Genomic DNA, 16,093 nt, shown 5'->3' with positions numbered 1-16,093 from the left:
CCCAGTATGCTGCTGGAAGAGCGCGTGGAGGACAAAGGGCGGGCCTAGAGATAGAGAAAGGGTGGATTTGCTCCGATTTACAGTATTGGGGTTAACCAAGGCTACTTCCTGCGATGTTATTAAATTAAATTAGGGGGGCGGGATACAGGCTGGCATTTGATGGTAACAATATGCGCTGTAAAAGATGGGCACGTTTGATGCGCGCCCATTCTACAATAAACACCCATTAGGAAGCACCCTAAAAATAGTTGTCAGTCTGGCCAGCATGGAATGGGAAGGGGCTTCTCATATGCGAGGGAGGGAAAAACACCCAAAGATGTCAAAAGCAATCCTAACACTCCTGTTTGACCTCAAATAGAGAGGATGGTTCCCTGAATCCACTATTAACCTATTGCAAATTAGAACTGTTAGGAATCAAGGTGCCTACTCTACATGTATTTTAATGTATATGCAGTCACAGTCACAGACTACATTTTGCATTTCAGTCTTCAGGAGTAGCTTTAAGTAGAACATGAAGCTGCTGCCCCCATCAACATGTGGTAGATCAGTGTTTTTCAACCACTGTTCCGCGGCACACTAGAGATGTTGCCTGGTGTGCCGTGGGAGAATTACTTTATATATAGTCAATATAGGCACACAGTTAATTTTTTTTTTAACATTTTCTAATGGTGGTGTGCCTCGTGATTTTTTTCATGAAACAAGTGTGCCTTTGCCCAAAAAAGGTTGAAAAACACTGTGGTAGATCATGCATAGCCCCTATGGACCCAATGCCTATGTAATGCTTCACTGTACTGATAAACTATCTCTAAACTGCACCAGATGAAATGCAATTCTGGCCAAGTGAATACTTTTGATGCTTTTAACACCAAAAAGTTATTAATAATAACTATACTAACTCAAACTATGGCAGGATTAAAATATCTTTATTTGGCATATAGTTATAAATATTTTAATATGGTTCACCAAAATTTAAAATGTCAAACATGAAAGCTCTCCAGCACTCAAATAGGCTATTGTTACACCACACTGGACTTCCGCTATTCAAACTCATCCTGCAAAGAGAATATTAGATGGATAAGTTGTTGTTGTTGTTGTTTTTAAAAAAGATTGTAAGCATTTCTACAAAAAAGTCCACTTCAACAAATAAGCACCTAGATTAAGCAACTGGTGTGATCCTCCCAAATATATGTATGTATATGTATTTATGTATACTGGGTTGTATCAACTTAAGTCATATGACACATTGAAATCAATGGATTTAAGTTAGTCATGTGTATTGATTTCAGTAGGTATACTCTGAGTTAGTTGGATACAATTCTCTATTTGTATTTTCTGAGTAATTTTAATAGTCAGATAAATAGGCATCAAGGAATACATAAAATTTGAGTACAATAAACTATGTTACAGTGAATAAATTGTGATATACTCGATCCTGTGTTTGTTTCATATTGTTAATATAGGCAAGGACTCTTCTACAGGCAATGATAAACAGAACAGAAACACATAAGCACTGCAAATACAAGATTCCAGCTTGCCGCCACCACAGGAAGTCTCAAAAACAGCTACATTTTCAAGCTGGCTGGTATGGCTGTAAAAAGCGGGCAGATCAGATTTTAGAATTATTAAAGAAATTATTCGGCAGAGAATCAGCATGACTTTCTATGTCCAATGTGTTGGATTTAAGGTATAAGAATTGCACAGCAGCTGCCCACCTAGCCCCAGACACTTTGCTTACCTGTGATAATGAGTCTTCAACAACATAGCTAAATCGGGGAAAATAATAACAGAACAGGTTCATAATCTGTGATGTGGTGCACCACTTTATCTTAATCTTATGACTGCAATGCTATGCATACTCGCTGGAGAATAAATCTTGAATTCCAGATTGTGGATTATGTTGTATGGAACATGCAACTGTGAACTACAGTCCACCAATCCCTTTAAATTTGTAGGGATCTTCAGGACAATGAGGTAAAAGGTGGAAAGTGGGAGTGATAAGAGGTGTCCTGTTCTCCTATTCAGGTCAGAGCACACTTGTGGCCATGTAAGGATTGGTGCAAAATCCTTAAGGCCTCAACATTTAGCTGGTTTTGGATTCCCCACACCACAATAACTACACTGCATCATCACATTATTGTCACTAAAGTTGCCTGTCCACAGCGACCATTCTCTGACCTGGATATGAAAGTCTCAGCAATTTTGCCAAACTAAGTCAGTGGGTAGCAACTTGTCCTTAAAATCCACCAAGGATAATCCTTGTCACCCTCATGGAAAATCCAAAGCGTTACTATTCGCAAACTGCTTGAATTATTTAGTGAACCCCTCGCTTCATTAATTATAAGTACACAGAGAATAAAATTACTGTTTTAAAGAAGAATTAATTTTTCATTGTATGATACCTAGAGCTATCTTCTCCAGTCTGAGTTTCAACAGTTCTGTGGGATGGAATAAAAGCAAAATTAACCTTCAAGTGAGTGAGCTTTATCATGACTACAGCAGGAGGGAAGACTTTATCTTTCTTCCTCATATACCACAGTCCTCAAATGAACAAGGGGTCAATCCTGCAGTTATAGTGCAATCCCATACATACATATCAAACCAGAATTAAGTCCTGTTGAGGCATACTATCAGGTAAATTGGAATAGGATTGCCTCTTGCATGTGTTCTAAGACAAAACTGATGACCACATGCAAGAGGCCTTTCTCTGTGGTGGTACTTCATATGTGGAAATCCCTGCTCAATAAATTAGGTTATAGTCATATATTTATATTCCACCAGCATTTTAAAGCAATATGTTGTTGTTGGTTCTATGTTTGTTAGTGTTGTTCCTTATGTCATTTTTGCTGTTTTAATTTGATGATTTGTATCTTAACGGTTGAATCGCTCTTGCTTTTGTACTTCTTAGCTGCTTTGATTGACTGCTTTTGGAAGGGGGGAAAAGCAGGTTATACAATTCTGAAAATAATAATAAATACTTGGCCTTTGCTGCCTCTATATTTATACTCTGAGGAATTGTAGAGTAGCAGTTGGCAACCCCTTGTGTTTAGGTACTTCGAGGAACTGGCATTGGGAACAGAGGCCTCTTAAGAAACTTATTTTGATGTTATTGTTTATTAAACAAGAACTAATCAAATGAGATAAGTAATTGCTATAGCAACTGGCTAGATAAAATGCCTCAAGAAGCTGGTAAGCACTGATGTCAGCCAGCCAAAAACAAATAAATGTAGTGATTCTGTATCCCACATAGTTATAAATGTGCATTTATTTCATAGGAGAATGTGAAACTGCATGTACCCTGCCATTACCTGGAATGGTGTTTAAAGAGAAGCTGTGTAATTTTCAGGTTCCTTAACCATTCCCCTTTTAGTTAATAAATATTCCAGTAAAATATGCTAGTGCATTTGTACATACACACTCTGCACTATGCGAAAATGGCAAATGTGTAGCATGCTTCTAAACGGGGATCATCTTATTCTTCTTAGTCAAACTAGCATTAATTCCTTGGGAAAACTCCACCAGGTATATGCCTCTCACATACAAGCAATTTCAAAACAAACTAAATTATGCAGTTGCCCTTACCTCTTCTCGAGCACAAAAGCACCCTCTGTCTGAGTGCTGTGGATATTCAAATGAAAATCTTATCATTTAAAAAGTAACAGATATTGACTTACATGTAAAAAAAAAAAAGCAGATACCATAGTTTATTCAGGTACATAGCTCAAGGGGAAAAGAGCTCAAAAGGAAAAGGCATTTTCTAATTAAAACTGTGTTTCAATTAGGCACATATGAAAAATATGCCCACAGACAAGTGAGAACTCACTGAATATTTTTTTATAGTATTATGCTAAGCAGTGTGGCTGCAGAGTTTTAGCTAAAATAACTGCATTTTAAAGAAAACATATTACCAGACTTCATACACAGTCAATCACTTAGAACAACTTTCTGTAAGTAGACAATGGGGTGAAAAAGTCAAGCCCTCACCTGGCATGTTTTCTAGGTTCACTTAGAATTCTTTTATCTGTAAAATTGAATATTATGTTATACATATGCATGCCTGGGAATCTTTCAATATCTCTTTTCTTGGTCTAACAATCTAAAACTTGCTGTATCAGCCAGCAAGTGCATAAGATACTTCTAGCATCTAACATTAGAAAAGATGAAAACGGAATTTCAGGGATCTTAACCAGTGCCACAGACTTTATTTCATTCATTAAATTTGTTAAGTCACCTTATCTTGCCCTAGACAAGATATATAATGGCAGCACCAAGCAAGCCTCCTTGAGGAGAGCATTCCACAAACAGGAAGCCACTGCAGAAAAAGGCTCATTCTTGTGTTGCCACCTTCTGGACCTCTTGTCCAGACATAAGAAACATTCTCAGATGATGATCACAGGGTCCAGGTTGGCTCGTATGGGGAGAGGCAGTCCTTGAGGTATTGCGGTCCTGAGCCATTAAAGGCCTTATAAGTCAAAACCAACACTCTGAATTAGGCCTAGAAACTAACTGGCGCCCAGTGCAGTCAGGCTAGGATTGGTGTTATATGTTCAAACTGTGTTGCCACTGGCTACTGAATTCTACACAAGCTGAAGTTCAGAAGCAGCCCCACATATAATACATTGCAATGATCTAACCTAGAGGTTGCCAGAGCATAAAATTTAGACTACCCCTGTCCCGATAGGGGCGCAGCTGGGCTACCAGCTGAAGCGGATGGAAGGCACTGCTCGCCAGAGGCCACTTGGGTCTCAAGGGACTGTTTAGGGAAGTTTTTTATGTGTGATGTTTTATTCTGTTTTTAATTTGTTGGGAGCCACCCAGAGTGGCTGGGGAGGCCCAGCCGGATGGGTGGGGGTATTAATAATAATAATAATAATAATAATAATAATAATAATAATAATAATAATAAGGTAAAGGTAAAGGGGCCCCTGACCATCAGGTCCAGTCGTGTCCAACTCTGGGGTTGCGGCGCTCATTTCGCTCTATAGGCTGAGGGAGCCGGCGTTTGTCCGCAGACAGCTTCCGGGTCATGTGGCCAGCATGACAAAGCTGCTTCTGGCGAACCAGAGCAGCACACAGAAACGCCGTTTACCTTCCCGCCGGAGCGGTCCCTATTTATCTACTTGCACTTTGATGTGCTTTCGAACTGCTAGGTGGGCAGGAGCTGGGACCGAGCAACGGGAGCTCACCCCGTTGCAGGGATTCGAACCGCGGACATTCTGATCAGCAAGCCCTAAACTGTGTGGTTTATCCCACAGTGCCACCTGCGTCCCGTCAATAATAATAATAATAATAATAATAATTAATTTCATTACTGTAACTCACTGTAGTTCAGAATCAAGCCTTCATATCATATGAAGGTTCAGCTTGAATTTCCCCTCTTATTGCTGATTACAATTAGTACAGTAATGTGAAATTTTGGCACCTTACACAGTAGGATCACTAGGAAGGACATACAGACTAACATAAAAGTAAGCAGATGTATAATAAACATCAATGTCCTTTACAGTCACTAAAACAACAGACCTTGGCTGTTGAGAAGCTCTGACTCTTCATACTAAAAAAGAAAGACACAATCTAACTGATATTTCAGCAAACCAAGCAAACGTCTTTATAATCTAAAGTGTAATGGAAAGTAATATATGACATGTCACTCCCCCAACCTTTCCAATCCTAGTTTTATTTGTTTATTAGATTGTGGAAGGCTTTTGTTTTGTTTTTTTACAGGACACCCTTCAGTAAGAAATCATACACATACAAAACTATTAGGATGGAATACAATGACAAAACATAAAAATATCACTATCCATGTATGAACACACATACACAAAGCAGAACATAGAAAAAAAATCAGCATAAAAATCCAGCAGAGAGCATAAAATAAGCCAACAACAAATGTTGCATTTGGAGAATTAAACTTCAAAACATTATCTAATACTGTATCTGTAAAGAGCAACAAATGTATATAATTCATGGCCAGGGCTTCTGCCATTCTCTAGATTCAACAAGCTAAAAGTAGTAATGATTAAGTACAGTGAAACCTCGGTTTATGAACACCTCGGTTTATGAATTTTCGGTTTATGAATGCCGCGGACCCATCTGGAACGGATTAATTCACTTTCCATTACTTTCAATGGGAAAGTTTGCTTCGGTTTATGAACGCTTCAGTTTATGAACAGACCTCCGGAGCCAATTACACCCATGCTTCGGGTTAAGTACACTTCAGGTTGAGTACTCCGCGGACCCGTCTGGAACAGATTAATCCACTTTCCATTACTTTCAATGGGAAAGTTCGCTTCAGTTTATGAACGCTTCAGTTTATGAACAAACCTCCAGAACCAATTGTGTTCATAAACCGAGGTACCACTGTACTATGGAAATTCCATAGTTATTATTACTTGCTCCCTTGCTTTTAATGGGTTACTTTAGCTAGATTGGGCCAGTCTATTGGCTGTATCCAACGCTACAGCTCCAGTGGGGCAAGGAATTTTCATGCAAACAAAGGAACCTTCTTTCCCTCTCCTGCCCTCTGTGCCCTCTCAAAATTAGGTTGGGAGACCTTCTGGGGAAGATTTGGGGAGAGGGACAAGGAGAGAAGAGCAAACAGAAGTCCTACCGGTATTGCATCACTGGAACTCTGATGGCACAGCAATGGATACAACCCAATGACTTGATATTTATGTACCAGATACCACTTTCTCAGAACCCATGAAATAATTTATACTCACCCAGAAGTTTGTGACATTCAAGTAATTTGATATCTCACCCGAAAGCCTCTCAATCTCACTTTGAAAGTAAATCAGAATACAAACACAAATTCAAATTCAAATGTTTACATTTAAAAGCCAATCTTTATCATGTGAAGGATGCTAACCAAAATGGTTAGCAAATATAAAATGTGCATTGACAAGCTGCTAGCCTAATGGGGGAGGCTGACAGACCACAAGCCCGCGTGTGTGTGATCTTTCTGTTCTGAAATGCACAGAAGTTATATGATGTTGCTCATTGTTAGTGTTATCTCACACAGTTCCATACATTTCCCTGTCACTTATCTTATCACAAAAAATCCAGAGTATTTTTTTGGGGGGGTGACATAGGTGGTTGTTGTGCAAGAATGCTACCGGTAAATTTACTTCAACTGCGCAACCTAAATTTCCAAGTGTATCAAATCATATCCACAAAATCGTGGAAGTTTAGATGCAACCACAGTCTGTTGTTTAAAATGTTGTGTTAACAGATCATGTCTTACTTTTCATATTCTTCTTTCTTTAGGGCCCAATCTAAGAAGAAAGAAAAATATAATTCTGCTCCTTGCAAGTGGCATTTTAGTTGCTATTTTAAGATAAAAGTACCCCCCACCCAACATGGTATTGCAAAAATCACTACAAATGTTACCCATTCTCTTACCCACAAACCACCTACTCTTTGAAACCTACTTACTTGTTTGAATATATCTTCATCCTTATCACCTTATTGCCTGTCACAAAATAAAATATGCTGCTTTCCTAAGAATGCTCCTCAATGGGTTTACTTTTGTAAATACATACCTTTTGTTTTATAACGCAGCCGGGAGTTCTAATGTGGAAAATAATTAGAACAGTATTAGATCAAACTATTTACAAACTTTTTTTATCTATTTTAAATATTTTAAGCCACTTCCTTTAAGAGGAAAAACTCACCAAGGCCACATACAACTAAAATACAATACAATAGAACAAAATAAAGGTAAAGGGATCCCTGACTGTTAGGTCCAGTCGTGGACGACTCTGGGGTTGCGGCGCTCATTTTGCTTTATTGGTCAAGGGAGCTGGCGTACAGCTTCCGGGTCATGTGGCCAGCATGACTAAGCCGCTTTCTGGTGAACCAGAGCAGTGCACGGAAACGCCGTTTACCTTCCCGCCGGAGCAGTACCTATTTATCTACTTGCACTTTGACGTGCTTTTGAACTGCTAGGTTGGCAGAAGCAGGGAAAAATCAACAAGCATACCATCCCACAAAGTACAGTAAATAACTACAACAAAAGCCATCCACAGATCACAACTCAAGAAAAAGCAGACAAAACCAAGTGGATCTGAGGACTTTCCCAAAGTGATCAGCTGAAGTGATCAGCTTTCCTGAAGTGATCAGCTAGTAAATAATTTCAGCAATGTGGGTCACAGCATAAAAGACCCTTTCCCTCATGCTTACAAACCTAATTGCTCTCAGAGGTGGGTATGTAAGAATATCAAAATACATGCAGACTGGTATGGGTGGAGGTAAACCTTCAGGTAACTTGGACACAATTCATTTTGGGCTTTAATGCTTAAAACAGAACTCTAAATTGGGCTTCTAAACACACCAGCAATTAGTGCAACTAGCACAGTATTGGTATCACATGATCCACATGATGCATTCTGTATCAGCTGAAGTTTCCAAAAAAGCTGCAGTTAGCAAACCAGCCTAAACTGCAAAAAAGCCCTCCTGGCTACCACCACCAGCTGAGCTTATCCTGTTAGTGCTGAGTCCAAGAGAACTACCAAACTGCACACTTGGTCTTTAAAGGAGACTGCAACCCCATCAAAGATAAACTGCAAACTTCAATCCAGAGCAGTCAGTTCCACTACCAAAATACCTCCATTGTATCTGGATGCAGCCTAAGGTCAGAGCCAGCTCACCCATGAGGCACCCCTCATGCCCCACTGCTTCCGCCAGCAGCAGAGAAGCGGTGCTGCATTGGAGCCAATTTATGTCGAGATGATGCTATACAACCCAGGTAAGGGATGCTTCGGTGAGGTGGTGTGGCGGCAGTAGGATGGGGAGGCACTTTCAGTTTTGCCTCAAGCAAAATGGGACACGCCTTCCCGCCTCAGGTTGTTTGCCCTCATCCCCACCAAAACCGCTTCCAGAAACCCATTCAAAGAGCTCAGCAGCCTTCCTGGGGTTAGAAGATAGAAATGAAATGCGGAGCTGGGTGTCACCCATATGCTGATGACACTTCAAACCTCCAGATGACTTCCTGCAACAGTTAAAAAAGCATCAACCTCGCGGCTCCTCAATGGCCATGGGGTGGAGCAGTCCCCAACACCACCCTTCTATGGCTGCTTATCCAGGAAGGACTGGAAGCAGCATAACATGCATCCTAAATTCAGCCCATATAAACAACTTAGAAGGATGCCATCTTCAATGACTTCAAGTGTTACTGAGAGGTCCAAAAGAACTAAGAGGGTAGCACTTTCTGCATGTATTTGCCAGCAGAAGCATGACCAAATCTGCCTCCCTCCCCAAAGCAGACTGGAAGAATCCAAAACTGCCTAAAGACGAGAAGCCACCACATGCTCCAACATCTTGCCCAAAACCGGCAGATTTGAGATGTAGGATATATTTCCTCCTAGATCAGGGGTTCCAAAACTGTGGTCCATGGACCATCAGTAGTCCACGAGCTTCATTCAGGTGGTATGTGGCATGTTAACTGATTTGTAGTTGAAAACAGTATGTGGCATATTGATTGCATAACATATTCATTTTGATTTTTAATTGATTTTTTTAAAAAAATTCTCATTTTTTGTTGTATTACAATTTGGATTTTATGGAATTCAAATTGTAATACACTAAAATACAATATGTAAGAAATAAAAGCAATTAAAATGCAATTAAAAATCAGATAGCACTTGGCACACTGCATTACAATGGCTACAACAGGCAGAAAAGTCATTAAGTGGTCCACCAAGTACCTCAGCAATTTTCAAGAGGTCTGTTGGGTGGGGGGATTGGGAACTACTCCCTTAGGTCCTATGAACTGGCATAAATTACCTCTGTAGCTAATATTTAATTCAGAACTCAAGCAAGGGATTATTTCTGGCCACCACACCCATGCCATCAAATGGAGTAAAGTTCTGATTGAAACAACCACCTCCAACCCTGGCACTGAAGCATAGGAACAGACTTTAAGCCAGCCATAAATGTATATAAAATGTCAGATAGGTACCGCATTTTTTAGCTTCCTATTTTCTGTTCTCAGAGCATCAATTTCCTGGACCTAAACAAACAAAACAAAAAACACACACAACCAAAACATTATTGTTGCAGTCCAAGTAACATCTCTCAAAGCCCAGGTTTGCTATTCTCAGATAATTGTTGTATTTCCAAAGGCTTTAATGGTTGCTCTTTGCTTTATACATGGAATTTGGCAGTTCCAAACTTGCTTCTGAAATATCACAATTCTGAGAAACATCCAGTGCTTAGGCTTTCAACTGATATATAGGTACATGTGGCCAAGCATGTAGATTATTATTATTATTATCCTCTTCTTTTTTTGCAGGCACTTAAATATTTTTATTTTTTTAAACTAAATTCTGAAAAAGTTGTGGAATAATTTAGGTTGCAACACTAACCCCACTTACTTGGGAGTTAGCTCCATTTAATTCAACAGGACTCACTTCCCCAACAGTCCAAATTTTACGGCAGCTTTAAAATGTAGCCCATTGACTCTTTACCTCAAGGAAGCCATAGGCAGCTCCAAGGGCTCAGTTTGAGCCAAGACTCATGAGCACACAGTCCTAGACTATGTGGTGCAATAATAGTGTCTCAGAGTATACGCCAAACGTATTACGCTAATAATGGAGTAACGGCATGTACAGTAAAAGCCAGTGGGTGAAAGTTCTACATTTTGAAAAGAGATGCAAGTGGGCATTACCAACTATTTCAAAGAAAACACTCTCTAGTTGTATCCAGTGTTACTTTTACTCAGAGTAGACCCGCTGAAATTAACAGACATTATAAACTTAGGCATCTACTCTGGGCAGATACAACCCTCTCTCACACAACACAGGGAAAATTAAAGAGCACCCATAAAATTAAGCATTGCTCCATAAGGCATTCCTTACCTGCATATACAGAGTTTTCATTTTCACGGGCAAGATTTGTTTCATAAGTTACTTACAGATTGGCTGCTGTCCAAAAAGGTGCAGATTTCATGTACAAGCCTCTTTCTCTGGTCCTTGTTTTTTCTTAAATAAAAAAGATCCATTTTTATAATGAATTTTAATTTACATACTATTTAATTTTTAAAAGTCACATCAATCTTTCAAAAGGGAGTACTTACAAAATCTGCAGATAGGTTTCATTTTTCACTAGCATCTGCTCGCTATTTTCTATGGTTAAACATGCAGAGATGGTAGGTTATACTATCACAAACAGGTAATTAGAGACAAATATATTTGTGTCTTTACTACTTGCTTACATAAGTTAGTTCATCACTGCATCTGTATATAATACTGAATATATTAACCCCCACTCAGATCTATGAGATAGAGTGGAGTTTACAAGATAAAAACATTTAAGAATATCAGTGAGGGCAAGGTGCTAATAAAGAATTATATTCATGGGAATGGTGGCAAAATGTCACAGAAGGAGGCCAGGATGTTAAGAAATAGTTGCAGAATGTTGATGATTACCATGATGAGAATTTACTAGCATGCATCAGACCATTTTATGCCAAATACAATTGAAATTCAGAAGTTCTGCTTGCAGAAAATTGTAAAGGGACGTGGTCGGTTTGATGCACAATACTTCCTGTGGGGGGAAGAATGTCATCTATTTGATTAATTTTGTTCTACAGTGATATTTCAGTTTATCGTATCTGCAAGTTTTGGTACTAGTTGCTTTGACATTTTCAAATAATAATACACACACACACCTTAGTGATTTTATGGAACCAGGTCATATGGATCATTTTGCAAGTTCCTTTGGAACATGATCATTCAATGTTACATTTATTTCTGTGAAAAATTTATAGACCACCATTAAGAAGAGATTCTAGGGCAGTTTACATACAGAGCACCCTTTCCTTAAATTATCATATCTGGAAGAACCAACACTTGGAATACATTTCCACTCACTATTAGGATCAATAGATTTTAAAACAGGAAGACAGATTGGAGGATGGACCTTTATAGCTGCAATTAGCCCTCATCTTCAGAGACTGGACCGTTCAGCCCATCATTTGCAGAAGTAGCATGTGGCACAGTCTTAGATTGTTCCACTTCAAAATGCAGGAGAATGACCAAAAATCTGATAATATCCTTGCATAAAGCATACATGTAATGTATTATGGCTAGGCTAAAACTTTGGTCCCTGATGGACATGCAGTGAGGTGCTAACATGAGGTATCATTCAAATTTGGCGTGCGTTCTGGGGGCGTGGCGTGCTTTCTGGGGGCAGGGACAGCTGGCAATGGCACCCTATCGGGATCGAGCCACCCTCTTCCTACGCCCCTGCCTAGTTAATCACCATTAGCAGACTTGTTATTGTGCGCTGCTGTTGCTGTTGTGGTGTTAATAGATCACTGCCATGTTCTAAAGACAACCTTATCAGATAGACTTATAATTCCTTATCACACAGTCAAATTTATTTGCTAAAAACTATTGATCATAACAAAAATACAATGTTAGTTGAGGTACATTTTAGCATAACCAGTCCCCAGCACACTGGTACCCATGCTGTAAAATGAAATTTTGTTTAATCTGTTGTGCTCCTAAAGGAAATGTAGAAACCTTATATGTAGTATATCCATCAGCAAGTGCATTTTTTCTTCCTACCATTCAAAAAGGAAATTCTGAAGATTCACATTGAGAAATCTATCCCTAGGACTATGCAGGGAGTAATAAATACATACTTAACAGTCATAGCTGCCAAGTTTTCCCTTTTCTCGCGAGGAAGCCTATTCAGCATAAGGGAATTTCCCTTTAAAAAAAGGGAGAACTTGGCAGCTATGTTAACAGTATTTTCCATCTCTCCCTGGCCACAAATACATAAAGAGGGAAGCTCGGGGTGCCCCGCACACAGTGCGTCTTCCAAATAGGATCTCTTTTACATAAATCCTTCACAATACCTGGCAACAGGCTTAAGGGTTACCCAAGGGGGGCTTTAAAAGATGCCTATAAATGAGAAGATATCATGCACGAAAATAAAATAGCTCTTAAAATTATTGCCAGAGCTGTTAATCAACTAGCAAAACACTCGCCACAGTACAATTCTATATTTATACACTCTTTGCTTGTAGCAGTGGCCCTTCTTAGGGTGAATACACATGGAACAACAGATATTATCTGATGGTATCACATTTTGCAATGCAAAAATACCTTCCACTGGCACATAACTAGAGTGAAGAAATCAACCACTTTCAGAAAGTAACAGTTCACTATGCATATCTGATCACTTTAGTATTCACCATACTAAAAAGTAGCATTAAATAAGTCTCTCTTACCTTGTTTCTCAAGTAGTGGCATTTTAAAAGAAAAACCTAGAACCAGGAATAAACATGAAGCCATCAGGTCAAACCTGATAAAACACAACCTACAGATAAAGACTATTATTGTTCACACATCTTGCAATCCTTAAAATGCTTGCAAGATGTGTGGGAGCATCGATACCCTAATTTATATATAGGCTACTATAGTCAAGAAAAGTTATTAACTGCACATGGAGAGGTGGGTGGAATAACAACTTTATAACTAATCTGAACAATTGGCAGTGAACAGCAAAGAAGAAACTATCTCCAAGTACAGAATCCGGATTAGATACCAGATAACATTGTTTCTGTGTATGGTGATACAATTACAAAAAGGTCACAGCCCCATGCACTCTGCCAATCAATCTGGAATAAATCCCTCTCCCCTCATTTACAATCACTAATTTCAGTTGTGAACCACCCCAAGATCTACGGATGAAGGGAGGTATACAAATTTAAGAAAGAAATAAACCCCTACTTCACCATAAATAAGCATGCATCAAAAGTTAGGGGGAGGAGAGAACATTCCCTTAAGTTTAGTATAATGATTTGTCACTTATGATAATCATTTCGTTATGTATACTCCACCCACCAAGCTGGGTTGCCTCAACCATTCTCCACGCCGGCTGCCTTGGAGGCCAGTTGGCGGGTGGCAAGTTGGGGCTGAAACCTTTTAAATCCATAAAGGTGGAGGTGAATTGAATGAGGCTCCTTCTCCCCAGCTCCAGGAAAGTGAGGGGAGAATCATTTCATGTACATCAGGGTGTTCTCTTATTTTGGGTATGTGGGTAAAAATGCAGCCCCATTTAGCCCTAAGGATTTGACACACACCCTGCCTATATTTGAATAAACAAGCCCATATAGAGAAACAGGGCTGGATTTAGGTTTGATGAGGCCATAAACTACTGAAGGTAATGATGCCCTTTCTATGTCCAGCTGTCCTTTGTCATCAACAAATTGTCGCTGTTTTTTGTGTTGAACATATGCTATATGGTAATTTATGGACCTAATAGGTATCTAAAGCCATTTGCACACAACAAAATATGAATTTTATCAAAGCAATTGTTGAAGTGAAATACAATCAAGTAGTATATTAAGAAGAAGTATTTTTTTTTGAGGGGCCAAGAGAGTGGAGCCCTAAACAATAGCTTGTTTAGCTTATACCTAAATCCGGCCCTGTAGAGAAAGATACTAAGAAGGGGAATCCATGCGTTATAACAACAATAATAAATTTCCTCTCACCCTCCATATCCCCACCACCACCCCTTATCTGGAAAGCTCTCTCTCCCTTTCTGAAAGTGTCTTGTACGCCCAGAAAGAAAGAAAATTAAATAAGGGGACCATTAGACGGGAGAGCGTAGATTAGCTGCTGCTGCTGCTGCTGCTGCGGCTATTATTCCTATCCACCCACCCGGCCAGAGTCTCACTCTCTTTGCCCCGCCCATCAGCCTCTCAAGCCCGAGGTGCGCATGCGCGCGGGGCGGAGCCGAGCCTGGCAAGCGTTAAACGCCCGTTGGTAGCCGGGCGAGGGAGGGACGCTGGGCTCCAACGGTCGCCCTGTAGCTCACTCGCTGTCATACATTTGCGCACGCGCAGCAGGGTATCCTAGATCAGTCTGTGGCGGAAGTCCTATGGCGCTTTACCTCCCACTGAATAGCGTTGGGGATTTTGACTGGTGGATTTGAACGGACTGCGAGTTAGATAACTCTCATTAAGAAAATAAATACAGTAAATGGACAAAAGTACAAAGATTCACAAAATGTTTAGGGGTATGCGTCCCCCCCCAGGCAAAAAAAGCAGTGGATACAACCCAATGGGTTCTGCCATTTCAGCATTCCAGGAAGGTTTAGCTAAAGAAGTAACTGCAACGGACTGTGATAATAATGGGAGATTTGGTAGAGAGGTTGCTTGTTTTTATATCACTTGGCTGCAATATGTACTCAAGAAGTCTTAGTTATTAGTACAACAAATCAGAACTTTGTGTCAATTATTTATTTCAGCCACCAGGTGTCATAGTCCAAGAGGCCAATTTACCCAAGTGATATTTACCAACTATTGCAACAGATGGTCTTTATTTGCTCATGTATGCAAAAAGTATGAATCCTTGCAGAAAGTTATGGGCATATAGTATAGGGACCACTCCCCAAAGAATTGAAATGATGTATCACAGCTTAACACAATTACGCAGGAGCGGTTTTTCTGTACAAGAACTATTTAAGTGAGAGGGAACAACACTGGAACAGATCTGTATTTTTGTACAACTCAAATTCATCAGAGAATTATTGTGCAGGATAAGTTCCTGGTGTATTGTGCCTGTGAGCAATAGACACCACAGGGCACACAAATACAGAGATAATATAGTTGCACCTTTATAATCTTAAGTGGTTACCACCTGCATGTTACGTAGATCAAACAAATTGTTCTTTCATTTCTTGATTGTTCACTTTTATGTTGTGAATTTCAGATAAAATTTGAACAATAGTCCCTGATATATCTTAAAAGATTTGCCTCAGCAGTACTTTGTTAAGAGCCATCTGGCCTCATTCATGTTTTATTAAGAACCATCTGGATCTGTATTTTTCAAACACTTGCTGCCTTAGGGCTTAGTTATAAAAAAGATTTTTTTAAAAAACACATCCACTAAGCCATTGTTTCATGCATGTTATGTTACCATGAAACTTGGCTTCAGTATAAATATTTGCTTTAGATGATGGTGAATGTCAAACAAGCTTCCTTTCCCAGCTCCCCACCCCAATTAAAAACCAACCCAAAATAATCCAGGGCTATTTTTCAACCTAGCTAAAGGCCCCCAGTGAGCGGCACTCTTGAAAA

General features: G+C 39.6%; 1 protein-coding gene across 6 annotated transcripts; it reads right to left on the bottom strand.

The window, feature by feature from the left end:
* Positions 1-904: 904 nt before the first annotated feature.
* LOC118091805 (uncharacterized) lies at positions 905-14,829 on the bottom strand. 6 transcript variants are annotated; one of them, XM_088653496.1, is made up of 14 exons: positions 14,673-14,829; positions 13,238-13,273; positions 11,075-11,123; positions 10,913-10,979; positions 9,959-10,009; positions 7,542-7,569; positions 7,244-7,274; positions 6,723-6,780; positions 5,521-5,551; positions 3,982-4,018; positions 3,580-3,615; positions 2,400-2,435; positions 1,736-1,763; positions 905-1,588 (listed from the first exon to the last, which is right to left on the bottom strand). In XM_088653496.1, the coding sequence occupies exons 1-14, from the start codon at positions 14,704-14,706 to the stop codon at positions 1,571-1,573; spliced, it is 540 nt and encodes a 179-aa protein (XP_088509622.1). In that variant the 5' UTR covers positions 14,707-14,829; the 3' UTR covers positions 905-1,570. The 6 variants fall into 6 exon arrangements, with proteins under 6 accessions (XP_088509622.1, XP_088509623.1, XP_088509626.1 ...); XM_088653497.1 differs by having other exon boundaries at positions 905-1,052; positions 14,673-14,828; XM_088653500.1 differs by having other exon boundaries at positions 905-1,052; positions 14,504-14,695.
* Positions 14,830-16,093: the final 1,264 nt, after the last annotated feature.

Source organism: Zootoca vivipara, chromosome 11 (genome assembly GCF_965207765.1).
Source record: "Zootoca vivipara chromosome 11, rZooViv2.hap1.1, whole genome shotgun sequence".
Lineage (NCBI taxonomy): Eukaryota > Metazoa > Chordata > Lepidosauria > Squamata > Lacertidae > Zootoca > Zootoca vivipara.
Note: the sequence above shows the minus strand (reverse complement) of the source record. Positions and strands in the feature narration are given on the sequence as shown.

Bases quoted from the DNA above. Each gene is read 5' to 3' on its own strand.
- LOC118091805 (XM_088653498.1), bottom strand. From the start codon at position 13,944: ATGGATTTAAAAGGTTTCAGCCCCAACTTGCCACCCGCCAACTGGCCT. The intron at 7,570-9,958 runs GTACCTATCTGA...TTTCCACATTAG, and splicing joins ATAGGAAGCTAAAAAATGCG to AACTCCCGGCTGCGTTATAA. The intron at 5,552-6,722 runs GTGAGTATAAAT...TTTCTTTTTTAG, and splicing joins TGAATGTCACAAACTTCTGG to TATGAAGAGTCAGAGCTTCT.